Source organism: Anomalospiza imberbis, chromosome 7 (genome assembly GCF_031753505.1).
Source record: "Anomalospiza imberbis isolate Cuckoo-Finch-1a 21T00152 chromosome 7, ASM3175350v1, whole genome shotgun sequence".
Taxonomy (NCBI): Eukaryota; Metazoa; Chordata; class Aves; order Passeriformes; family Viduidae; genus Anomalospiza; species Anomalospiza imberbis.
The window spans coordinates 28866443-28892445 of NC_089687.1; the positions used below are offsets into that span (position 1 = coordinate 28866443).

The 26003-nt window shown below is 40.1% G+C and overlaps 1 protein-coding gene across 16 annotated transcripts in view; it reads right to left on the minus strand.

Annotated features, from left to right (window-relative positions):
- SLC39A10 (solute carrier family 39 member 10) overlaps positions 1-26003 on the minus strand; it is a 43372-nt gene that overhangs the window by 16536 nt on the left and 833 nt on the right. The window contains exons 1-4 of one of the 16 annotated variants that reach the window (XM_068196314.1): positions 17739-17903; positions 16360-16514; positions 3361-4431; positions 2288-2489 (exon numbers count right to left, since the gene is read on the minus strand). In XM_068196314.1, the coding sequence (XP_068052415.1) occupies positions 2288-2489; positions 3361-4431; positions 16360-16371 (1285 nt within the window). In that variant the 5' untranslated portion in view covers positions 16372-16514; positions 17739-17903. Of the gene's footprint in view, positions 1-2287; positions 2490-3360; positions 4432-8837; positions 9249-16359; positions 16515-16552; positions 16646-16849; positions 16991-17364; positions 17479-17738; positions 17904-18169; positions 18288-26003 lie in introns of those variants that run through there. The other 15 variants (XM_068196306.1, XM_068196309.1, XM_068196299.1 and 12 more) reach the window with 15 other exon arrangements.

The following is a 26003-nucleotide window of genomic DNA, read 5'->3' on the forward strand; positions in this document are numbered from 1 at the left end:
GAGAAAAAGGGAAAGGCTGAAGTTTCATCTATCACAGCATGTTTGGCAGATACACCTCTGAGGGCCTGGAATACTCCTGTGGATGATACAGGACCTAAACATGGCATCATGATTAAGATAAGGCACATGGGATTAGAATATGGAATCTGTGCCCCTCTCGGATTGAGCCCCAGCGAGCACTGGCATCTGCACAGGCAAAATTACAACTTGTATCTGATCTGAGACACTTCTCATCAACAGCTCTAAGCGATCTCCAGCTTTAAACAAAATGCTCCCTGTTTGTTTGTGGGACTTCTACTGGCTTCATTCATTAGCAGGGTGTGCCTTTCCTTTTCAGTTGTTTAGGGGGCTCAGTGGTGACAATGCCCCCTCTTCCAACAGGTACGTTGTGAAAGCTCAGTTCTATGGATAAGCCCTTGAAAATCCTCCATTAGAAGATGTCGCAGAACTATCTGTAAATTACAGGAGGAAAACCCCACACAGCTTCATAAGTTTTTGGCCATCAGTTAATTAAATTATTTTGCTTTAGAAAACCACAGTTAGCAGAGGTAATGGAAACCTCACAGTTTGGTATCAATGAACAGAAGCAACACTGGCCTGTTGAGATTGTTTGGAAACTTTAACTAAAACTAAAGTAAACCACAGAAAGCTCATGTTTAAAAGTGACTGCATCCTCCTAACTTTGGTGAATACTTCTATCTAAAAATGTTTATATTAGCTCAGGTGGGCACACGCTTTCATTTCAGTACAGTCCTGCAACCTATAGGTTAAGTTACTCTGTGACTGACATCTGCCCTACACCTCTCACAGTCCCCATATTCCAAATAGGATTTGTTATTTTTTTGATTCACTTCCTTATATAACAAGGAACAATTATTATTATATCAACTGAAATCTTGCTGTAATTAATACAAGAGAATACAGGAAATTGTTATGAAGAATGATTTATCGTTATCTAATCAAGCTGACTTGTTCTGCAGGTTACTGTTTGAGAGCCAAATCAATGAGTTAGAACCCAAATTTTTACAACTAATTGGCAAAGGTGTTATTTAAACGCAAGGTATCAGATGTCATAAAACATTTTAAATGTTTACAATAAGCTTCACTAATTTTGCAGATTAAGTCTCTTAAAAACATTAAAGGTCCTCAAGCTGAGTTATTAATGAACTCCCTTTCTCATTACAGAGAAATAAAACGCAATCCTTTAAAAAGAAGCACTCATCTCTAGAAGCATCCTAATTAAACTGGTTCAAAGCATGTGCAACATGACAGTTTTGTATAGGGTTTCAACATTTTAATTGGCAGAAAATGCTTAGAGTTGCTCTAGCAATGCTCTTGGTAATAAGGCAGGGGTCAGCTCTAACTACACTGAGACCACACCACAAAGCAATTTGCTGTCATACAAAACACCCACTGTATCTGCTCTACAGCAATCTCTGAGCAGCTAACAAGACAGCAGATGTGTCACTAGAGGAGATTTATCCATAAGAAGTTAATTATTTTAATGACTCTGCAGCTGTTAAGAACGATTACCAGCAATGCCTTCTTCCCAACAGTTATTAACACCTATGAGAATGCAGTTATTTCAGGCTTTATTTCTAATGATGCTAATATGCACCTATGCACTAATCAATACTCACATTACCAATACTTTCATTTTCAAAATACAGACATTATATCCAAGATTTTTTAGATTTTTTAGTATTTTAATGCAACTAAACATCAACAGTTCCATTATAATTTATGAAAGATAGCAGTGGCAAATGTGAATTTGAAAAGTACATTCAGTTATGAAATAACAACAACGGATTCTACCCTTAAAGTAACTGCTTTAAAAGTAGTAAAAATATTTTAACTTAGAACTATGGTGATGAGATAACAAGTCTTCTGTTTTACTCAAGGTACACACAAAAAAAATTAAAACTGGCAACAGAAGATTTTGATGTAACACTTTTCATGTACTTAGAGAGAAATAGTCAGAAAAGGGAAGTATCAGAAATGACGATTTAAATGCTCTTGTACTTGCTTATACCTATTTTTTAAGTTCACCAAAAATTATGCATGTCAATTCTACAGACCTGTATCACTGCTAGAATATAAAAATAGTAAGACCTAAATTCTTATTTTCCAGTGAATGAACTGTGATGATGTTGCTGTTCTCTATTCCTGAATTAATATGTCCAGATCAAATTTATTAAGAAATTTAGTGTCAAAGTAACTGCAGCTTTCCAATTTTGAGATAAACACATGGACCACCTCAGTCCCACTAAGAAAAAAAGACACCCACCTGATGCACCTGTTTTATCTTTATTCTCAACTGATGCATTTTTATTTCTTGTAATATCTTCCAGCTCATCATAGTGTACAATACAAAGCCTTCTCTCAATCTGATAGAGCAAAGCAGGACACATGTACACAAAGAGCTCCGGAGATATTAGGGAGCTGGCTTCCACACCGTAGTACCGTAGCAGCTGTGTAGCATTTAAGCACTGCAAGCAAATTGTACAAACAAATTATTCCACATATGGAAAATGCAGGATATTATTTGAGAACACAAACAAAGCAGAAACTTTGGTCCAAATGTTCCACCAGTGCTAAAACATGTTTTAAACTGATCTAAGTGGTTTATGAGAGAAAGAAACAGTAAAAATATCTGCACCACACACCTGAGTCTCCCAACACCTACGTAACATTTGATAAATGTCAATGAAAAGCAGCTTCCGTATTCTTTACACAGTACAAGCAATAAAGAAAAAGCAACAGGTGGAGAGTGGAAAAATGTAAATCCAAAATAGGTTTTTCAACACTTCTGTTTACCTACCAACCTTCTGTGTTTTGAGTTTCACTTTTTAATACAGTTTGAAACCTTGAACTTGGCACTCCCTCCATCCTTCTAGTTTAAAATTATGACTTTACAAGGTCCTGCATCTGTAGTTAACTGTAAGGGGAAGGGACTTACGGTGCTGGCAGAAATAATGGATGCAGAAGGACAAACAGAAGAGCTTCCACCGAGCACAGTACTACTGAAACTACACCTGCAATTGCTTCTTAAACTCTTAGGACAAAGATATCAGAAGGGTGCTGAAATGATGCAGGTATTTTAGGAAAGAGTGTCTGTGCAGTTTTCAAAAATGTTAATGTTCTCAGATTCAGAAAGAGTGAGTGTGGTGGCAGTATTCCGGAATATTGGAAAGGGAAAAACCTCCCCTGTAAGCAGGGTATCTCAGAAAGCTTTACGGATCAGATTCGTACGCTATTACACTACAGTCCCAAACACGCCTGTTACTTGAGGGTATGCACCTTCAGTTATTATGTGACAGCACTGAAAGTCAACTAACCAGCTCTCCATTTCATACTCACCTCTTCATGCTTGTGCTCATCTTCACTATGATCCTTGTGGCCACGTGCTGCAGGAAGAGCGTGTTTCCTCACACTGATCTGCTTGTGCGAGGCCTCTCGCTTGCTGGTGTGGCGGTGCCCGGTGGCACTGCCCAAACTGCCGTCCTGGTGGCCGTGGCTGGCAGAGCGGTCACCGCTGTGGTCGTGGTGGTGCACATGCAAGTGAGAGGCATCATGGACATGGTCGTGTTTGTGAACACGGTTGTGCTCGTACTGATCGCTGGGATCGTGCTCTGGAGCATAATCCCACGTAGCGTCTCCCGACGTCTCGCTGATCTTCTTCTGCTTCTTCTTCTGTTTGCGTTGTTTCCGTTCTGGCTGATCCTGAGTGGTGTTTGTCTCTGTGGAAGGCTCGTGGCTCTGCTCCGCGTGGTTGCTGTGACTGACGGACTCGTTGCGCGAGTGGCGCGTGCTGTTGTGCTCGTGCCGGTGCGGGCGCGAGTGGTGGTGGTGGTGACGGCGGCTTTGGTTATGAACGTGTTTGCTGTCCTCCTTCACTGAGGGCACTGCCGTGTCTCTCTCAGTGTCACATTTATGATTTCTCTTTGCAGATGCACCAACCGTGGTCTGGTTTTCTGAATCTGAGTGGCTGTGAGCACGGTTATGAGGATGAAAATGCTTTTCTTCCTGTACTTCCAAAGCGTACAAGTGAGAAACATGATCATGGCCAATATCATCATGATTTATCATCACTACTTTTACCTCTCCCAAACCAAGGCTTATTAACAGTTTTTCCAGGCCAAAAAAAGATAACCTTCCATTTTCACCATAGCGATCAAAAATCTTTTCAATGTAGTATTTTTGTTCATTTTCTGCTTCCAACGTTGAAAATTTACTGGGCATAGATTCTGTTCCTCCATTCTGGAAGTATGATTCATTTGAGATCTGATAGTCATTATGGTCGTGTACACGATCCTTTTTGGGACCATTGTTGTGTCCATCTCCATGGCAATGATTGCACTGATGAAATATAAATGTCAGCAAACAAATGATGCAAAATTTTGTGTGCATGTGTACCTTCATCTCTGTTTCCTACAAGAAACACAAAGGGAAGCACTTAGCTGTAAAACAATCTCAAAGTCAATTTATATGGTGTATCAGTTTGGTACTTATGCCAACCGAATCACTCACAAAGCTTTTTAGATACTGGCAATAAAATAATAGCAATTGCAGTACTTTTACTGCAGAAATTGTATTAATGTACTTTTCTTATCCAACAGTAAGACAGACTGGGTATTTTAGAGATATGATTTTACAAACCTGGGATGCAACACCATACTTACAGGAGATGATGATAAGAAAAAGATTAACAACATTTACAGTCAGTCATACCAGAATATTTTGCGCATATTTTCAGAGGCATCTATACTTAAGGTAACCTATAATATTGAAAATCTTGATAAAACACAAGCTACAAAAGAATGAAAATTATTTTAAAATAACAATGCTGTATTTTCCTGTTCACAGGGGTGACAGGCAGGTAATACAGCTGAAAACCCACGCACCATTTGTTCTCTTTTGTGCTGCTAAAGTGCCTCCACTAAACAAACACTGCACAATTCCCTATTTTGAAATTGCCCATTATCAATGAACAAATAAGTTGTCATTAACTAACTTCAACGTATTGCTTAAATGTCCATATTTTTAGTACTTTTCACTTACATTGGTTTACTGACTCATAGATCTATGTGGACATCCATTTAAAAGTAGGGTTATATGGAAAACATCTGCTTATACAACTCAAAAAATACTGTTAATGCTGACAACTGTTGAGCTGAAAGCAGTTAGCGCTGATTTTTAGAAATTATATCACTGAGACAATGTGGTTTTCAATTTAGTGTTACATGTAAAAAACTTACAATTCAACACCAGGTTATGAAGAAGACACTGCAAAAGCTTATCTTGTGTTCAGAATTGAAAACAAGTCACCATTTCCCACTGCAGCAAGTGCAAGGATGTAAGGGGACAGGACACAGGCCAGCTGTCCTTTAAGCTCTTACCACTGCCAGCGGTTTTATTTCCTGACGTGCACCTTGACTCGAGCTGCTGCTGGCCCTACATTCCCAGGCACGAGTGACCTGCTCAGCGCATCCTAAAGTGCCACTGACTCTCACATGAGACAGGAGAAATTTGGTTGTCCTTCTCAAGCACCCCACAGCTTCTCACTAAAATGTGCTTTGTGAAACCAGCCAGGAAAGTGCTCTACAGCAAACCATAAAGATTTGAAGCCCATCTTACTTTCCCAAAATATCTACTGGAAGCTCCTATACTTGTAAGAGGTTGGTAGAGAAAAGGAAGGAGCTGCCTTCTAAGGACTTTATATGGCAAATAAATATGTCAACACAGAAGACTGGAGAAAAAACCTTTCTCCTGTTAACATCTACAACTCCAAAATATGAAAATTCACTTTCCACTGGAGCTTCAAAAACTTAAATTTTTTTTTAAACATCAAAACTCTCTTTTGCAATGCTGTCCCACTTAAAAATATAAGCTCAGAGGAATATTTGTCAAATGGAGGCATCTGCATCAAAATAGATTCCATGGACATCAGATAGGTCAATGGCTACTCATTGTACATTAGTGGTTTATTTTTATAAACAACTGTTCAATCATCCGTCTGGAATATCCATAATTTATCTCCAGTTCAATCCCCTACATTCCAGTTAGTGATTTCAGCGCTGTGATAAACTTTTTCAAGTAGCTCAGTATGGTAAGTTCATCCCCAAAATTTACTGAAATATTATTTTCATATATTAATATATATAAAAAGTAATGCTACTTTTGTAGGTAAAACACCTTTTCTCCCCCTTTGCCACATAATGGTAATACAATCAGAACAAGCAACGTTAAATTATTCTCATTTAAACAAGCATGATCCAGACTAAAATATCTCTACCAAGAAATTCATGACTAAAGCATGCTCATAATCCTTTTCACAACCTCATGATCTTTTCCATGTGACTGTCTCATACAATACTACTAATACATTACTTGGAAACTTTAGTCATGCATCCCTAATTGTGGTGTTTAGCTTTGAATGGTACCTTTTCTCCATGCCCTAATGGTCAAAATAGTTTGTAACCTATGACTGTGATTCATTGCTGAAAAACAAGAGCTGAGCAGTCTCTGACCAGTTTCAAAATCAATTACTTGTCTGTTTTCAGTTAAAACAGTAATAACCTTAGCACAGTATTTTTGATCTTCTATTGTATAATATTCTGTATCTTCCACTGCAAATCTTGTTACGGAACAGATATTTAAAAACAAATGTACCCATAATAAAAAGTTTCCAAAAGAACAACCAGAAAGAATTAATTCCTTCTTTCTTTTTAAATGAGCTTGATTATTCTCCAGGCAACTGTAAATACCTGTCATGTTTAACCTGTCAGGCAGCACTCATGTGTATAATACTGGAAAGCTGAAGTCCAAGTTCTATACACTTCAGTGGCACAAAATTGTATATAGCTCATCTCATTAGAGAACATTAGGACCCCTCAAGAGAATATGCAAGGGCAGCCTGAGGACAAGGCTACACCAAAGTGGAAAAAAATTCTGCCTATTACTGCTGTCAGCCTTTGCCTAATTCTGTTCACTCGTTCGATTCCCTGCTGCCTGCCCTCCACAGCTCCTGAGGGGCAGGAACGCGGTCCCGGGCAGACAGGAGGGAAAACAGTCCCGAGCTGTGGGCAGTGAGAAACTGCAGCACCCGGAAAGGGCAGCGCTGAACTAACAGCACCTGCTGCGCCTCCCTGAGCTGCAACAAGAACAAGCAGAGCCCTTCCTGACACCGCAGGCAGCAGGACAAGCCCACCCCAAGCCAAGCTCCACAACTGGAACGTGTACATTTGCAGGGGGGCAAAGATCAAGTGTGTCCCACCAGAAGGCATGTCAGAAAGGCACACGATGCTGCCCAGGGCAGCCCATCCCCTCCCCACACAGCAGTGCAAGAGATCATTCCCAGCAAATGGAGAACTGATTGAACTTCCACACACACAGAGGCTTCAGGTGAAAGCACCCGGGCAGTCCCTAAGCACAGCTGCCTTCTCTGCAAGGAAAACTCAGCACATCTCCGTGCAAACCACTGTCTGCCTAGGGTGTTTCAGCTACTTAAGCAAAGGCACCTGTGATTAGTTTGGTTTTGTTTCTTTTAAAAATCTTTGTTTTTATTCAGTTTCCCTTGGATTTCTGAAATTTATCCACAGTGCTTACTATCTATTTCAACTGTTCACTTTATGCCTTAAAGCCTGGAATATCATTTGTGGGGACATCTTTCTTTATTTATCACCAACTGTTTCACTGAGACTAGAAAACTAGTTCAAGAGTTAGGCTTTACTTTGAAACAACAAACTTGGATTCAAACAATGTATTTATACAAAATTCAAACTCAAATGAAAGCCACATCTGTTATTCCAGCATTTGCAGCCCACGTAGTACAGCATTTTTTTCTGTGTACAGTGCCGACAAGAACATTTTAAGTGCCCAACTTTCTTCCCCCTAACCCTTTTTGTTGTCTCCTCCCAACAATTATAATAACCTGAAATATTTGTAATATAAATGCACTGATTTCTTCCCACGCTCCTTCCCCAGTAATTTCAGTTTCGCTCCCTTCAACTTTCTTATCCTTGTTTTCTCTGAAGAATGTTCTGCTCATCTGTGAAAAACATCTTTGACTCCTCTAAGTTGCTCAGCTTGAATGCCAGAGAGAGTAAAGTGCCTTAGCAAGATTTCATGGGCAGCTACAAGTTCCACACCAAACACATGCTCCAGCTAAGGCAAGAGAGAACCCAGAGAGACAAGAGGTGCTAAAAGTAAGGACAAAGCAATATTCTTACCAAACTACGGCAGTCTCGCTGTGAGGCAGTGCAAGTTCAGCACTTGTGTAATTTATTTCTATTAGGAACTTCTCAGAGTAACAGCTCTATGAGAAATGCCAATTTCTTAAAAAGAGAAATATTTCTTGAAATAATTATTGACTACATAAAGACAGTTTTTCTTACAAGTCCTAGAAATTTAACTGCTTTTCTATATTGCAGGTATTCACTCCAATGTACGTGCAGGGGAGATGTATGCAGCTTCCCCCCCCCATCCTGAACTGTGCAATACTTCATACAAATATTCAGTTAAAAAAAAAGGCTGGAATCTGAAAATCCAAATTAACCTACTCTACCTTTTTAAAATTTAACATTTTTAGCAAATACTAGAACACAAAATCCTATTAATCTAGCACACATTTTTAAGGTTTTTTTTTAAAAGTTAATGTGAATTTAATATATTGCTGTTACTGAAAGACATTTTAAGAAAGCCATAAACACATTTTAACTAAATAATAACTTGTTTTTGTTTTATCAGTCTTAAGCCAACATTCTGCTAATGGAAACAGGAAAACATGCTACAGATCAATAAAGTTAAAATTAACCATTTCTAACTTTAGTTCTCACCCATCTCCTTCTTCTTCTATTTTCTTCCTTCTTCAATTTCAGTGAAACAGGTTTGTGGATTTCAGTGAACCTCATTCATTTGAAAACCTATAGCCCAGTAGGAGGGGCACTTTGTAAGAACACACTATTAACTAATTGATCCAAGCCCTGTTTGCCAAGTTAATACCAGATAAGTCTTACAGAGTACAGAAAGCATTTATGCATAACTGAATACACCATGAATACTTCCTAAAAAACTGAACTGTGAAGTATTTGAAAAGCCTACTCCCAAGCATAATAAAATGATCTTGAACTAATACAGTAGCAACCTACCAGCTCAGTTATCCAGAAAGGAACATTTATTCTGAACATAAAAAAACTGGAGAGCCTTCTTCAAAGGGTCAGTTATTTGTAAGAAATTGCTGAGTATGGGATCCTTCTCAGATCTCAAGATAATATAAAAACTTCAGAACACTTGGAAGTTCTGTAAGTACTAGGTCTGCTCACCAAGAATTAATTTGCAGTCTTTCATATATAAACTGGATGTAGTCCATGAAACACCTATTAATGCACAGAATTCACGACAAGCCAATTTGCTTTTGTGCCAATATTCTGTACTGAATACACTGTTCCATTAGATCCTATTAAGATACCAACCAGCACTTGTAAGACTGAAATACTTGAAAAGATGAACCAGTTACAGCTGCATTTTAATATTTCATTTTTCTTCTAAAAGTAAGCAAATTTTTTTGGTTACAACCAAAGCTGAAGTTCAACAAATATTTTAAGATGGTTGCACTTAAAGCAGTAGTGCTGCTCTCCCCCACTGCTTCACTCTTATTCCCATTCCCACAAAACCATTTTTGGACACCAGCACATTTGTTTGCTGATCTGTTCACTGTGCAGCTGTACAACTAGGTTCTGCTGAAAAAAAAAAAAAACCTAGAAAAAGGAAAAAAAAGATTATTTTCATGACAGATTACTTTTCCTATCTGGCTCACTGTACAGCTGCACAAACACCAGAGTCCACACAAAAAAAAAAAGCCACCCAGCTTTAGGTGGGAACACCAGTTACTGATCTGGTTGATCTGCAGTCTAACAGAACATTTTGATAGAGCACAAATAAAGCAACTGGCCACCTCAAAATGCACTCAAATAACAGTGAAATTTGTTTCTTATTGAAAGTCATTTGAAAATAATTTCTCCAACTTTCCTTCAGAACAGAATATAACAATATTTTTAATAAAGTGTTAAAACCAGGTTCAGTACTTTTGTTTTCTTATAATTTACACCACTGTAACTACTTCATCCTCTCACTACATTGTAGTACTTGTGGTATGTTAGAAGGCATAAAAGGCATGTCTCTGATGAGTGTTTAATACTCATTATAATAAACCTCTCTTCATCACTGCTACAATCAAAAAAAAAGAATTATGCATGCTTACTGCTAAGCCAATGACTTATCTCACTTGAAAAAAACAGAAAAATAAATTGAGAAAAGCTGTAAATTATGGAAGACCACTCAAACATGAGACTAAAGCATACTTTTACATATGCTATGCCAAATTAGTGCCTGATTGTGAAGGCCATTTCTAGAATGAAGAGGTTTCAAATTACATACTATTGAATCAAATCTGTATTTTAAAATAAGGGAATCAGTTAAAGAACCAACATCACAGACTTTTGTAAGTTGCTCTGCCAACATGCCACTCAAATTCTTCTTAGCAAAGCTATTCAGCAGCTCTGCTAAGAGAACAAACCAGAAGAACTGCTACTCTTAGCAGGTAGCTACTGAAACCAGTGACATCCTGAATTAGTGAGCTCCCAATGTGTCTTTGTTCAGTAATTGTGGGAGACAAAAGAGTTTGTTAAGACATTTTGGCAGATTCACAAGTAACACAGGACTGACCCAGGACATAAAATAATTGTACATATTTCAACAGGCAAATCCACCAACGAAAAACCCAGCTGAACCAATTAGTGCCATTTTCACCATATTCCAGGTGAGACCTCAACAGAATTCATGCCATTTCCCTGCCATCATTTATTTCAGCCAGGATTATTCTAAAAGATCTACCTGGCTACTCATTGCAGGTTTGTGTGGTGATGGAGGCAACCATTCAAACTGCTACAAATACTGACAGGCTTTAAAAATCACTCACCATGGACAATAAACCTTTCTTAGCAAGGTATTAACTCAGAAGGGACATAAGTTTAAGGTGAAATAATGAAAATGTAGTATTTAATACCCAATATTACTCTTAGTGCAAGATTAGAGACAGAAGAGGGGCAAGGAAGCACAATATTACTGGTAATATGTGAGGCAGAAATGTTAAGGGTCTGGCATTGCTTATTGTCAAGGGAAGTAAAACTGAAGCAAACTGTAATTGCATGTCCAGAATAAAAAAACTGCAGAACATGTGAGGCATCATTTTGGTATTTCACTCTTAATCAATCACTGCTTGATTGAATACAAGGAACTCCTGTATGACACTTTTCATAGGATATGGGCAAAACTCAGCAAAAAATGTGGGGTTTTCCCATTGTTGATATACGTTCCTTTCATGTGTAGAACAATGTACACCTTTAGGTGTTTCCCTTTGAGAATATTTTGTTTATAAAATATAATTAATCCTTTGTATTTGCCAATTTACTGTTAACAATTAAGCTACAGTAATGGAGAAAATTCTAGTAAATTAGTTTATAGCAACTCTTGGGATTTTCCAGAACTAAGTGGCAATTTGCCTTTTTCAACTTTATTTCTGTTTTAAGAACTCAACAATAGTACAATACAAGGCAAAGTATCATAGTCAAAGTCTGGGAACGTATTTTACATCACTCAGTCTGTTTACTGCCATCAATTTGAATGACAAAGCTTGACACAAGGGAAACAATAATAGTTTGCTATACTTGCTGCATTATTACAGCATCTCATCTTCATCTGTTCTTTTAGGAGTCAGCATTAACCCCTCACATTCCTGTCCCTACTACTGAACATACATAGTTAGCAAAACCCAGTGTAAGAATTTTTGCCTACAAACGCTACACACTTTAAAAAACTCAATCTCTTATACGGAGTACAAAGACAGCAACTCAATGAAAAAATAACTAGTTATGGGCATACTATAATGAAAAGCAAAATTTTGTATATACATCCTGCTGCAGCTACTGAGTATTTATTTACTGAACGCATGGTCTGGAAGCAAGTGGACCCTGTTAATATAATGCAATGCCTCTGCTGAACAATTGCCTCAAAGCACAGTTCAGAACAGCAAGGATGGAAATCTATCCTGTTTATGTATTGTAGCAGACATCAAACAAATAGGAATATTTTACATTTAGCCTAAAACCTCAGTATTGCAAGGTGACCACATTTTTTGGACTGCAGCCAAGTTGCATTTATTAAGTTCTAATGTATGTTAATACAATTTGAAACTGTACTTTTTGGCTGAGATACATTCTTCTAGAGACAGATGTTCAGGTCAGCACAAAAAAATGCTGCTATATTCTGAAAACAGCACCAGACAATATATATGACCTATATGATACTGTTTGCGTTTTATGGAATGAAAGTGCTTATCAGGGTAGTGGAGCCCTGGTGCAAAGAGGCCTTCCTTGACAGGAATGGTTACAGAAATTGCACAGAGCCCCGAGAAGTAATGCAACCATCATGTGAAACAGAGTGCAATCTGCCACTTGACAGTGAAGCAGCTTTTCTGCTCTGTACAAGGTATGAATGAAGCAGGACTGAAAAGCAACCCTGGCTCACTGCTCCCCCTTGCAGGAACACTCACTTGGGGCATTACTAGTTATTCTGCAAGAGGAATTGAACTCAATTGCCAGCTGTACAAAGGACATATGGCTATCATGAACAATCCTAGATGGAATTCAGTGCTACTCAATCCTATTTAAGATGCAAATCAATATTAACAAAGATATTACTCAAAAAAACCCATAGAAATAATCATGCTGAACAATGCCTACTGAGACTACCTTCAGGATTACATATATTTTTCCTTTATTTTTCTTTGATGCTCCAATCTCAGTATGGCTGCATGCTATTATCAGCAATTAGCTTCGTTAAAGAGTAACTATTTATAGCTATCAAATCACCAGGTGTAAATAATTTATCATTTACGGTTATCTTTGAGAATTAAAGGTATTATTTTTGTCCAGTAATAATCATCACCCTAAGGAGCTATTTATGAATGTAGTGCAAGTCAGGTAATCTAGAGATCTGCATCTTTATGTATAATTTGTATGACAGCCCCTGCCTGGAATTCATACTGGATTATAGAGGTCTTTACTAGGAGGTGTGATTGGTAACTATTTCTAAAGCATTTATAACCTACATGCAGAAACACTGCACAAACTCTGTTTATTGTATTTACAATTTTATGCAAATTCTGCATAAAACTTCTTTCACATATTCTTAACCTGAAGAGCATTTTATCTCACATATGCATTTTATCTTATCTGACCTACCACAAGGCAGATTGATGACTTTCAGACATGATCAGTTATACAGCAACTTCCAGTATTACAAAGACTTTCTCCCAAAGCTAGATTGGTTTAGCTACCTCAGTGACTTCAGAACTGTGTCTTTATCACTTAAGATGTTATTCAGACTTATTCACACTTACTCAGAACTGTGCTTCTCACTTAAGCACCAAATGGAATGCTTATACAATTTTCTGTGCCTCTTAACATTCTAGAAACTCTCTCTCTCTGGAGTTTTAAGTCCTCTGTTAATATTCCACATTTTGTATAGATGTGCTACTTTGTATAATACTGGCTTGTGACTGCAAAAAGAGGGGCAGGTTTCTCTCACAAACTTCATGAGGCTACAGAGAAGGTGACAGCCAGATGAGAATGAAGCTCCTGGGTCACTGAGAGAGAAAGGACAACAGCTGAGTCATTCCTCCTCTGCAGCAATGCAAAAAGCAGCCAAGAAGTGGAAAGGGAGATGAGGCAGCACAATGTGACACGAGAACATTTCCAGTCTAATGAATCATGTCCCCCAGCATGGGTACAACACCCTACATGTAATTCCAACATCCCCTTCTCAGAAGCTTTTGAGACTGACATCAGCAAACCATCATCTTCCAAGTCTTTTATACTGCTTTCCAGCTTTCTGGGTATTAAAACCTGTACAGACTTCACACTATCACAAGAGGTAACAAAAGTGACTTCAAACAATTATTCTTTAACTGCTTTACTCCTCAGATTTTTATTACATCCAAAAAGCCTGGAGCAATGGCACTGACTCAGGAGCAGTAAAAGACTATGAATAGGAGGACTGACACATACCTTTCTCTCCTTTAGGAGGTTACACCGTGGCAGGACATGGTTTCCAGCATTTCAATCAGTTTTTGAAATTTAGGAAAAAAAAGGTGTTATTAGCTTTGCCTAATTGGTACACATTTCCTTACCAGACCTTATTAGGTGTATTTCAAGTAATATCTCAGCTGTAATTAAAGAATGATGTAAGAGCAGTCTTAATTCTTTCTGCATTAAGTGTCACTTCAGGCCTTTATCAGTAAGATAAAATTACTAGTTTCATTTAAGATAACTTCAGTAGCCCACCCCCAAAGATAACACTTTTTAGATGATAAAATTGTTTTAAATACTTGCTATCTAAATCAAGTTGGTCTTCCACAGTAAACCAGGAAGTTATACAGGTTTTCTTCAGATTAGAATAGAAATTGCTTCCCAAAAGGCATAAATTCTCAGTATTCAAGGAACTCACCCTGCACCTTAAAGCTCAATCCTGTGAAAAGCATACCTGCCCAAGGAACAGAACTGCCATTAAACTTTCCTTCTCTGAAGCGTCTACTGACATTTTTAAATGTGTTACAAAAAGGTACATTTGACAATTTTGAAAACATCCTAAAAATAATATGCTATGAAATACTGAGTGTTCGACTTTGTTGATCATCAAACTGAGAAGAAAATGGAATGAGGTTTTCTCATTCTGGTATCATTTTCATTGCTGACACATGCAGTTATGTCTGTCCATCAGTCTGCACAGATGCCACCATCCTTCCACCAAGTTTCACTACAGTAAGGGACCAAATTGTAACTTACAGAAAAACTTTAATGGAGTTTGGCTTTTAAATAGCTTTTGTAATTTTAATCAGCAATTGTATCTGATGAAAACACGTAAATGTTCTCAAATTGATTTACTTTATTACTGATTTATCAAGTGCCTATCACACATTCAAAACAAACTTCCACTTCTGTAAAAACTGTGACAGAGACAGGAATAAGTCTTTACAATAGGCACAGTCATGATCAAACAACATTGAAGCTAGACAGCAAAGGCAAACAAGTCCAAACACACTTCCTTTAGGACTATATACAAGCTTGAAGTCTATTTGTTCTGGGCACTACTTAAAAAGTCTCTTCAGACTTGAATCAGCCATTGCTTTGCAGAACATGTATTAAGAATAGAAAGAGTAAATTACAGTTGCTTGACTTACTTAGTGATGACCAGGAAGGAAACCTATACCATGTTGGATATATTAATTTTGCCATATATATATATATATATATATACACTATATATATATATATATATATATATATATATAGTATATCTCACTTGTGCAAGTCAAAGTAATGATGGTCAGCATGTGCTTTTTTACATCAAGCAAACTTTCTAGAACATGTCTGAATTACCCCAATGATCACATTTAATTATTTTCTTGCAATGGGAAAAACATCCATTAAGACAAAGCCTATGAGCATATCTGAATAACTTTAAACCACAGCTCTACTGTAATTGCACATTTTATGACTGACTGGATATATGCTGCAAACTTAATGCCCAGCTTTTATGTAAGCCAACTTGGAAAGCACAAAGACCTACACAGATATAAACTGAAACAAAGCTAATTTTTTTTGAAATTTTTTGTTTTTATGTAGCCAGAATCTCCAGTCATATTGGCTATTCCAGAGAGGTAACAGTGTATAACTCCTCTATAGCCACCCATGGACTCTAACATAATGCCAATATGGAACTGCCACCATTAATCTCTTCAAACACACACAATTAATTCACAGTCTGTGTATCTATCTCGACCCTATTCTCCTTTAGAAATAGACTGCAGGGCTGCATACTTTTTTACTCTAAAGCATGAGTTAAAAGCAGGTCCAAAATAAAAATGCTGCAGGACCCCACCACTAATTTTACTTTAACCATTAATTTAGCACAAGAATTTAGCTAGTATAGTGACACTAGTCAATGTTCTTGAGGACCAGAGTTTTTTCCAGTTACTGTCTTACATTACCATGCCAGACTATTAGCCTATAGAGTAACCATTAGTCCCTCACTGTGGAGCTGCATAGCGTGCCTCAGTCCAAATTCCTATTTCCCTGCACATCTGAAGCAAAGCACATTATTCAGCGAAGGAAATCAGAGTGCCTTCTCTGTTAAAGTCCAATTAAAAAAACCTCATATGATACCTTTTTAATATAGAAAGTTTTCTATTTTTATGTCACTGTGTCAGTTACTACTACCCCAAGGGATACAAGAACATACCCACTGGAACATGCCAGGAATTACTTTTGTTAACTAGATGACAACTGCTTCCGCTGGTCTGAAAACTAACCAGGTCTTCCAGTGTGCATTTCTCAGTTCTGTATCAGGCTCGAGGTTATCACAGGCTCCCTTGGTGTTATGGCACAAGATCCTATCTTAACAGAAAAAAACACATTATGATTGCTACTTACACACATACAGCGTTAGGAGTGCTAGAAACCAGAAGTATTTCTACTCAGACAACTCTTGTTCAGAGAGTTTTAACAACTAGCAAGCATGAACACTTCTACAAAGAGGCCCAAAAACGACAAAGATAGCTAGAGATTTTAAAGAGCAATTTTATTCCGAAGTTTCAAAGTTAAGTGCGTACTTCCAAAGGATGAAGCATAAGCAGCAGAGATGGCTGAGAACAGGAAATCAATGGTTTTCGCTCATCACTTTTGTGTCCGTATAGTACAGCGACAAAGCTTCCTGACCCTTCCGCCCGTACCCATATTAAAGGTTACGTGCAGGTTACAGCCCGAGTAATTTTTCCGCAGCTGTTGGCGCTAAATCCCAACCGTAAGCCCCGCAAGATTTAATCGCCTGGCTTGTTCATCGTCCACCGTCCCGGTAGTGCCCCCAGATACCGCCAAGTGCTGCGGGGGTCCGCACGGACCCCGCGCGGCCGCAGCGCCCACGCCGGGCGGGCAGGGCCGGCTCCTTCCACCCGCACCCGCGGCCTCCACGTGGCCGCACCGAGAGCGAGCGAGCGAGCTCGGCAGGGCCGGGGCGCGCCCAAAGCCGCGCTCCCGGCACACGGCTGCCAGAGGGAAGTGGGAGAGTGGGCACCGGGCAGCTCCGTGCGGCTCCAGCCGCCGGGCCACGGGGGCCCGCCGCGCCCCCCGAGCCCCGCCGCGCCCCGCCGCCCCCCTTTCTCCCTCCGCCCGAGCAGCCGAGGCAGCCGCAGCCCCGCCGCCGCGTCCCGGGCCCCCCGTCCCGGGCGCGGGGGCGGGGAGGATTTACCTGCCGCATGGTCGCCTCCCGAGCAGAGGAAGAAAGGGGGTGGGGGGATGCGCCAGGGCCGCGGCGGCGCCCGCGCTCCGCCGCCTCGGGGGGAGCCCGGGCGCGGCCCCCCCGCCCGCCGCCCCCCGGCCCCCCGCGCGCCCCCCGCGGCCCCGCCGCCACGTGATGGGGCGGCCGCGCCGCCGCGCGCCCCTGTCGCCGCTCCGCATCGCGGGCGAGCCGCTGTCCGCTACCGCCGCTCGGTCCCCGCTGCGGCTCTTCGCCCGCACCGCCGCCCCCCCCGCCCCGGCGCGGCCCGGGCCGGCCGCCACCCGCTCCGCGGCGCCGGGCGGCTGTGGGGGAGGGCATGTAAACAAATGGGGTTTTATAGCTACCTCACTCGAGTGCCGTGTGCATCTCCCTCTCCGCTCGGTACCAAACCGCCGCGGCGCCTCCTCCTCCTCCTCCCGCCGCTCCGCCGGTGCTATTCACAGACCCGGCTACGCCGCGCTCGCCCTGCACACGCGGCCCCGCAGCCCGCGCTGCCCAATGCGCAGCCATTTCCTCCGGCGCTACGAAAGTGGCGTAGCGGCCCTGCCCGCCCGCCCCTCGCTGCGGCGGCTCGGCGCACGGCCCGGCCATGGCCGCGGGGCCCGGGCGGCGCCGGAGGGAGCTCCGCGGGCCCGGGGCGGCGCGGCCGTGCCCCGGCCGAGGGAGCCCGGGCCGGGCGGCTCGGGGGGAGCCGGACCCGCGGGGCCGGGGCCGAGCTGCCGCTTCTGCAGCCGCCTGGGGAGAGGGTCCGTCAGCGGCAGCGGGGTATTCGTACCTTCCTATCGGGGTACCTTTCGAGGCCGAGGTGGGCACTAACCCCCGTTTATTTAACTCCAGAAACTCCCGTCAGGCTCGCTGATGCCACCAAAGCCTGTTCAGGCAATAAACGTCTCCCCACGCCGAGGTGGAGCCCCTCGTCACGACACACTTCGTTCCTAGACAACAACTACAGAGCTAAATAAAGCCCCCAAACCAAACCGTAGGTAAATCAAAACCCTCCCTAGCTCAACGCCGAGGATCAGGGGTCATTTTTGTTTATAGCTTAAGACCGACAGTATAGTGGAGTCTTTCACAACAAATCATATTTTAAAATAGACCAGCATGTTTTGTAATGGTTATTTATAGAAAGCACGTTCAACGGCTGAAGCACAGTTATAGGAACATTTCAGATAATTTTTAGGCTGTTTCATTTTTTGTCTTGGAGAAATTAGCATACAATTTTCATGACGTTTTCCTCCAAAAAATAACTAGTGTTCCCATTGCAGGCTTCAATGTAGAAGAAGCCTGCAATGTATCTAGAATGTATCTAGAAGCAAACCTACCTTGCCTCTATTTGTTAAGGATGCACACATTTTGCTTTTAGATTCTTGTACTACTGAATCGAACTAACCTAATTATTTCTAAAAATGTTCCTTTGTTAAACTGGATGATTCACACCAGCTCTACCTTAAGTCTGGCCTGGCAGAGCCAGAGTCCTGTCCTATCTTATCCTAGTGGTGTCTGAAGTCCAGGGCATACCCATGGTTATCCACCCCAAAAGCCTCCCAAAGTTACACGATTTTTCCTTAGTGATGTGTAGGATTACTTCTGTTTGTTTAGCAACCCAAATGAAAGTTGTTACCTGTAAGAGACCAAAAACCACATAAGCATTAAGCTGCTTATGCAAGAGAAAACCAGAGTAAACTTTTCTAGATATGATAAATGTCCTGTAGCAAACAGACAAAGACATGTAGACCTCTCAAATGACCTAAAAGCACATCAGCTGTGTGTATTACACTACACCAATTTTTTGTATGTGATGCTGCATCTTTTCTGAACTTTTCTGATTTTTCTGTTATTTACCCACAAGGCTCATGTCTCAGTGACAGAATTTTTAATTTCGTATCTCCTCCAACATATTTTTATTTATTTTGTTTTTGTTTTGAGGAAAAAATTAACATAATCCCTACCTCATTTTTTTGCTACATGTCTTACCAAATCCACCACTAGAACATAAACCATACTACTCCAAAGTCAGTAGCTCACATCAAGTTTTGGGGACTGTTATAAAGTGATTATGAGGTAGTACACCAAACTGTTGCACCAGATCATTTTGTATGTTGATTTGAATGATTTTTATCTTGAAGCAGGTCCTTTATCTCTCAGAATTTTAGCACAGCAAATAACACACAGATCTGATTATGACAGTGGTTATTAGACGTTTATCACAATGCCACTGTTGATCACTAGAAGTGACTGATTTGTATTGCTGTTTGCTCTAGAAATAGATCCACTGAGTGGAAAAAGAAATTTAAAAATTAGGTTTTCTTTTTCCATCAGATTTTATTCAGGGAATTGTACTCAGTAATAAATAGAGCATATAGGATTTGTTAGCTTTTCTGAATAAAATTAAAGTAATGCAAAATCTCCTTAAAAACAAATCAGGAACTCTAATAAAATGAAATACTGATGCTACACAGTGACTTTCCAGAAACTCACCCAGCCAAGGTGTACCAATAAATAGATCTCTGTTGGTGGGTTCTCCTCCCCTCCAGCTGTTACCCACTCTACAATGTATCATTCATTTTAAATCCAGAAGGGACCATTAGCAGGCCTGCCAGCACTCTGCTAACATTTCCTGCTAACAAATGAGTCTCATTTGTAGACTGAGTTAGGTTAGAGCCTTCCCAGTCAGTCTGTTCGTGGCTTTCTCCTGATACCTTGAAAAGCCTACTTGTATCTAGAATATTTTCCCTGTAGTTGTACATTGTATCTTGCATTTGGGCTTCTTCTCAGTAGTTTTAACCATACATTTTAGTGTCAGAGCTGCACATCAGTATTTGAGGAAAATAAGTAGGACATAGGTTCAGAAACCCAAACCAAAAATTGTTAGATCAGGCATTTACCATGAAAACAAGCTGAGGAGTGTGTTTCCCTGTGAAGCCCGTGGAACAGCTTTCTGTGCTGCAGGGAAGCTGGAACAGCTGAGCAAGGCAGGCAGCACTGCAAGAGTGCTGAGAGCTTGAGAAAACACAAATGTATGCAACAAATCCAGACTGACTTTTCAAGCTTCAAAAGGAATACGTTACCATACTTTTAGAACAGAACTGGTTTGGGTTTTTTTCCCTCTCCTCTCTCAGGGCACTTCCCTGCTGAATAGGACTGCAGAGCACACGCTCGTATTTTGGGCTGAGGAAGGGAATTACACAGATCTCACACACTGATTTCCTGTCCCCCCTTGCAACAACCCAGTTGCAGGTGAGGGGGTAGAAGGTTGACATGTATATGTTTACAAAAAAAGTAGTTTGTTTAGACAAATTATTAAAAATTATTAGACAAATTATAAAAAAACTCAAAAAACCCAACCAAAACCCAAAGCTACTCAGTAATTCTGCACATTAGTTCTTGTATCCTGATAGTGCCTCTGACTGTAAACAGAAGTAAGAGTCTTGTGAGTATTCCTTGGAGAACTGGAACAGTAATACTGAAAAATATTTTAACTGGGAGAAATTAATGCAGAAAGCTGCTAGTTGAAGGTGTACACAAATCCTGTTATATAAGTGGGAGAAAAATGTCACTACTTGTTGCCAAAATGAACTTGTTGGCAAATTCAGCTTTTTTTTTGGTTAAAGAGCCCTACTTAATTTTCTTAGTTTTGAAGTACTGATGTCTCATGAAAAAGCCATGGTAATGGCTTGAAACATCAACTTCCTCCTTTTATTTTAAATAATCTTTTCCAAGATTTAATGAGAAATTAAGGCATTTGAATGTTAACGTAGCTGGGTTTGTGGCACATGTTGCGTACATATTTTCTTTCCTGCTCTTTAAAATATTTTTTCTAGTTTCTGTCCCTGCCTTTCATTCATTCTGGGAGCCTGAAACAAAGTCAGAAATGCTATTTCTTCTGTGACAATGACCAACAAGTATTGTTCATTTTGCTGGAGAAATTCAGTGGCAGAATTAACCTTGAGGAGAAAATGGCTAACAGGGCACAGGGGTTGTCAATGCAGACTTGCCAAGCAGAAGGGTTTTACCCAGTTCCTCAGGAGTGGAAGAGCTTTGCTACAGGAATCTTGCTCACAACCACACTGACAAGAACTCTGAAGTGAAATTCCAGGGAATCCTACGGAAATCATCATTTCCTAATCTGTGTCTTAAATATGACCTGCTGACAGTTATCTCTTTGAATTTACTGGTGTATTTTCTGTCTAACCATCTCTGGTTAGTTGCGTTTACAGGTTTACTTGTACTTTCACTGCTTGGCAGTTTGAGCTGTGCTCATCTCCAGGCACTGAGGTTGGTGCTGAAGCAACAGCAAGGACAGAAGGGAAGTGTTTTAGCATCAGGGGGAACTTAAACAAGCAGGTAGCGATTCTGTGATTAAAGCTTGTGCTTGCAAATTGTCCTCTGGGGGATTTCACTGCCTCAGTACTGCTTAGTTTGTTTGCAGTGAATTTAAAACCCGAGTTTATTTTACTCCATGACCATATATATATAAATGGTACTTTTAGTAGAAACTATATATGCTGTTTTTTCACCCTTCTGCCAAACTGGGTGCTCTCTCTTAAGCCTTCGCTTGGCAGGTTTCTTTAATTAGCTCTAATTGGTTTTAACTGTGTGAATTCCAATGGTAAATCAAAGTAGATCTGGCTAGTTTTGCATGAACTAGTAAGTATAATTTGAAAGTTACTTTAGTTGTAAGATGGGGAAGAAAAGGGAAATCCATGAGATTTTTTGTTTTGTTTCTAGAAACCGTTCTGATCCTCCTTCTCTTACAACATGTAGATACCCCTCTGTTCAGACAGTGTCTAAACATGTATGAGCATTTGTATAGGTTTTGAAGCAAAAGTATCAAAATCAATGATACCATCTGCACAATTTAAAATACAGTATCAGTGTAAGTACCAAGGGGAAGTCAGTTCAAACAGAAATCTAGGAATTTTTTGTTATTTTTTAACATGCCAAAACAAGATATAGGTTTTAAAGATCTTTGTTTTAGAAGTTTTTGAACTGGTCTCTTTGTGTGGAAGGGCTGGGCTTTTTTGTTTTGTTTTTAAACATGGGCTGACATTTTTAGAAAAAATATAAACCCTTTTTCATTGGCTCTAGGCTTAAGGTTACATAAACATGAAAGGACATAAGCAGAATGGTGTGATGCTGCAGCAGCAACTGAAGCTTTTGGTGCACTCAAAGGTTTGTCTGCAATTTGGTAAACAGCCAATATGACCTTTGGCTAATTTTGCAAGGCTAGCAAACACTGGTATATTTATCCACAGGAAAGCTTGCTGGCAAACTTGACTTTGTTAAATGACTCTCCTTTTGTTTTGTTATTATTTGTTTTAAACATAACTGACTAGTCCTGCTCTCTAAAGCAGTCAAAAGCCCTTTCATTGGATCTGAGACAGGCAGGATTTGCTGGTTGCAGGTCTGGGATAAAATTTGACGTGGAGGATATTAGAAAGTGTGTCACAGCCTTCGTCCTCTCTTGCAGACTCAGGTTTATTTATTTTTCTCCCTTCCTGCCTGCCTGCTGAAAACACCTGTTTGCTTGTGGCATCTTGTCTGTAGGCAGTGGTTATGGGGAGATATCATCTTCATTCCAAAGGATGTGGTGGGTGGGAAAGGCCAGTCAGCTGCTTCCTGCAGCACGAGTGGGGTGAGATTGCAGAGCACAAAGAATTTCTGCACATGTTCACACAAGACCTCTGTATCAATAAATATGGATATTATCTGTTGGAGCCAGGCAGGGTTCAAAACATTAAACAAAGCTGTGCTAGCTGCCTGGGTGGGGTAGGAATTCCTCTAAAGGCTTTCACTTATAAAAGCAAACTACTGATTCCAAAGCTGACTCACCTGACCAAAGAGAAAATATTGGCTTTAATGTAATCTCTTTACAAGCTGAGGAATTTGTTTTACACCCTCTTCTCAAACAGAAAGGAAAAAATTAATGAGACTGCCCCTGACATTATTTGAAAAAATCAATGAGGAGCTTAAAATAAGAAATCAAAGGTCAGCATCTTTTAATTGTAAGTCCCTGTCAAATTTTAACCACTAATTTGGTGAATTGGCATTTTTTACATATGACCTAGACTTAGCTGAGTAATGGAAGCATAGCTCTTCTAAAGCTGGATTTTAGTAGGCAGCTGGGGTGAAGTTCCCTATTTCTTTAACCTCTGTTACACATGGAAGTGGAAATGACAAATTTTGAACTCCTGCAATTCTAGCATTATCAGCAGGAAGAATCAGGAAGCCAAGACATCCTTAAGCTGCTGGCTGCCTGTTTGGGGCACCTCTGGGCCATTGCTAATCTGAAATTTTGGCAGTGGAAAGGAAAGCCAATATGAGCTTGAATGAATGGGCAGGGATGTCATACAGCCTCATCCCATCTTTTGCACAGATCCAAAACCTCAGAGACACCTACAGAGAACAGGTGTGACAAGAACATGCAGTGGCAGGGAAAACAAAGGTATTGTTTACAGCAAATTATGAAATGGGTGTTTTGTTTGCTTTTCTTTAAATAAACTGCACCAGTAACAAAATCTAAAATCAAGAGAAAGGCTGTTAAAATCAGAATTATCAAAGGCTGGCCCACACTTTAGGGAAAGAATGAACTTAAGGTCAGCTGTGTTTATCCTTCCATGCCTGGTAATTCAGAACTGGGAACTGAAGGGACCAGTAGGCTGCTGGCCTTTAGGGCACTATTAAAACTACATGGCCTTTGTTTTGAAATGCTGGTATGCACCTAAAGATTGATAATTTTCCCCCATCATTTACTTTTGTAATTTTTACACCTGTATTTCATGATTTCTAGAGAAAATAAATAAGGAGACAGCAGGAAAAGTGTGAATGATGTTAGGGAACACCCCACTTTCCAAACCTTTAAGTACAACCATTTGACAGTACTTTTGGGTGTTGCAGCTTTATTTTCCATGTTGCTGCCCTGATCCTTTGCACAGTTGGATGATAACTTTTGGTTTTAATGACGTAAGAAGTGTGAATTTAAGCATAAGGAATGGAGTAAACTCCCTTCTATGAAGAAGGGAGGAAACTTCAGCTGATACACAACAAGATGAATCATGGAGACACCTAAATATGGTCTAAATGACAAGAAATGTAAAAACCAGAGATGAGTATTGGTGGAATTACAGGGAGACACAGATCATGGGATGTGGGACAGTAGAACTGGAAAGAGAACAGGGAAATGGAGAGGCCTGATACATAACTATTTCTGATCTGCATGACTTAGCAACCTCACTTGATACCTCCTTCTGTAACCAGTAAACTCCTCTGAGAGCAAGTACAGCAACAGTAGGAGAGACTCTCACAGTGATGAATACTTCCTGTTATTGCTTAGAAAGGAAGAGAAGTTTTGAAGCATTTTCTCAAGCACGGGACGAAGGAGACTGCTCGTGACAGAGGGGATGTGGTCATATGTCTTTGCTGACCCATCAGGTGATGCATTTGCCATGTTTCAGAGCATTTGAGAGCCCTGAGGAGACTGAAGGGTGGCAATGCCAGTAAGCAAACAGAGAGAAAATAAAGCATTTCTGCAATGATTGGGCTGGACTAATTTGGCTGAGGTGTTGGACTGACATCCAGTCTGTCCATTCATGGATATGTAATGCAAGAAAATGAACTCACAAGCTCTGAGACAAAACTTGATGCCAGTTTTGTCAACAGTGAAATTGAAAAGAAAGAAAGAAAAAGTTACATTTGAAAATGCTTGATTTCACTCGCACTGTTAGTGTCTTTCTACTCCTCTCAGATAACCTTACCTTGTATTTCTTACCCCCCTTTTCATAAATACAAATGAAAAATCATTCCTATACACACAAAGGGTAAACTCTTAATGATCTTCTATAGTAGCTCTAATTAAATTATTGTGCACTTCTCCAAGAAAAACATGAGTACCTGCCTTTTTATGGTTAAGGGGAGCATCCCAAGAATGTTCAAAATAAAATGTTGAACAGCAAATGCAGTTTGTTCTTTATAACAGATTTACATTATTGAATGTATACCAAAATGCACCACAGGCATGCAGTGATGTAATTCAAGGCTAAATATTAATTAAAAAAAAACCCAAATACTACTGCCTTTTGGACAGCTGGGGGCAAAATTAAAGGACTTGTTAGTGAACTGGTATTAATTTTTTCATTCAACCATGGTGCCATCTCTCAACAACTGTCTGCTCATGGAACTGCTTCGAACAGGTGGCTTTCTTTAAACGTATGAAGAATATATCTGTATGATTTCTGAAGAGTTTTTCTCTCCTGCTAAGGTTTGTTAGTTATTTCTCAGAAGAAAAAAAATTACCCATGAAGGTGCTTGACCCTGTTAATCCATTAAAGTAACTGGGTGGTGGCTGTCACTGAAAGCAAACTCACAGCAGCTTTTGGCTGTCAGGCCACTTACATAGTTACCTACATCCAGTACCTTTAAACAATTCATAGAATCATAACCTCACTTGGAACAGTATTTACTTCAGAGAGACACTGTTCTCTATTTTTTGCAGGCAGTTTAGTATAAATCTTTGTGGCTGGGTAAGCATTATAATGTCATTTACAATTTCAAATTAATTTTCTATTAATTGTTAGATGTATGAGAGAAATCCAATGGTTTAATTGCAAGTG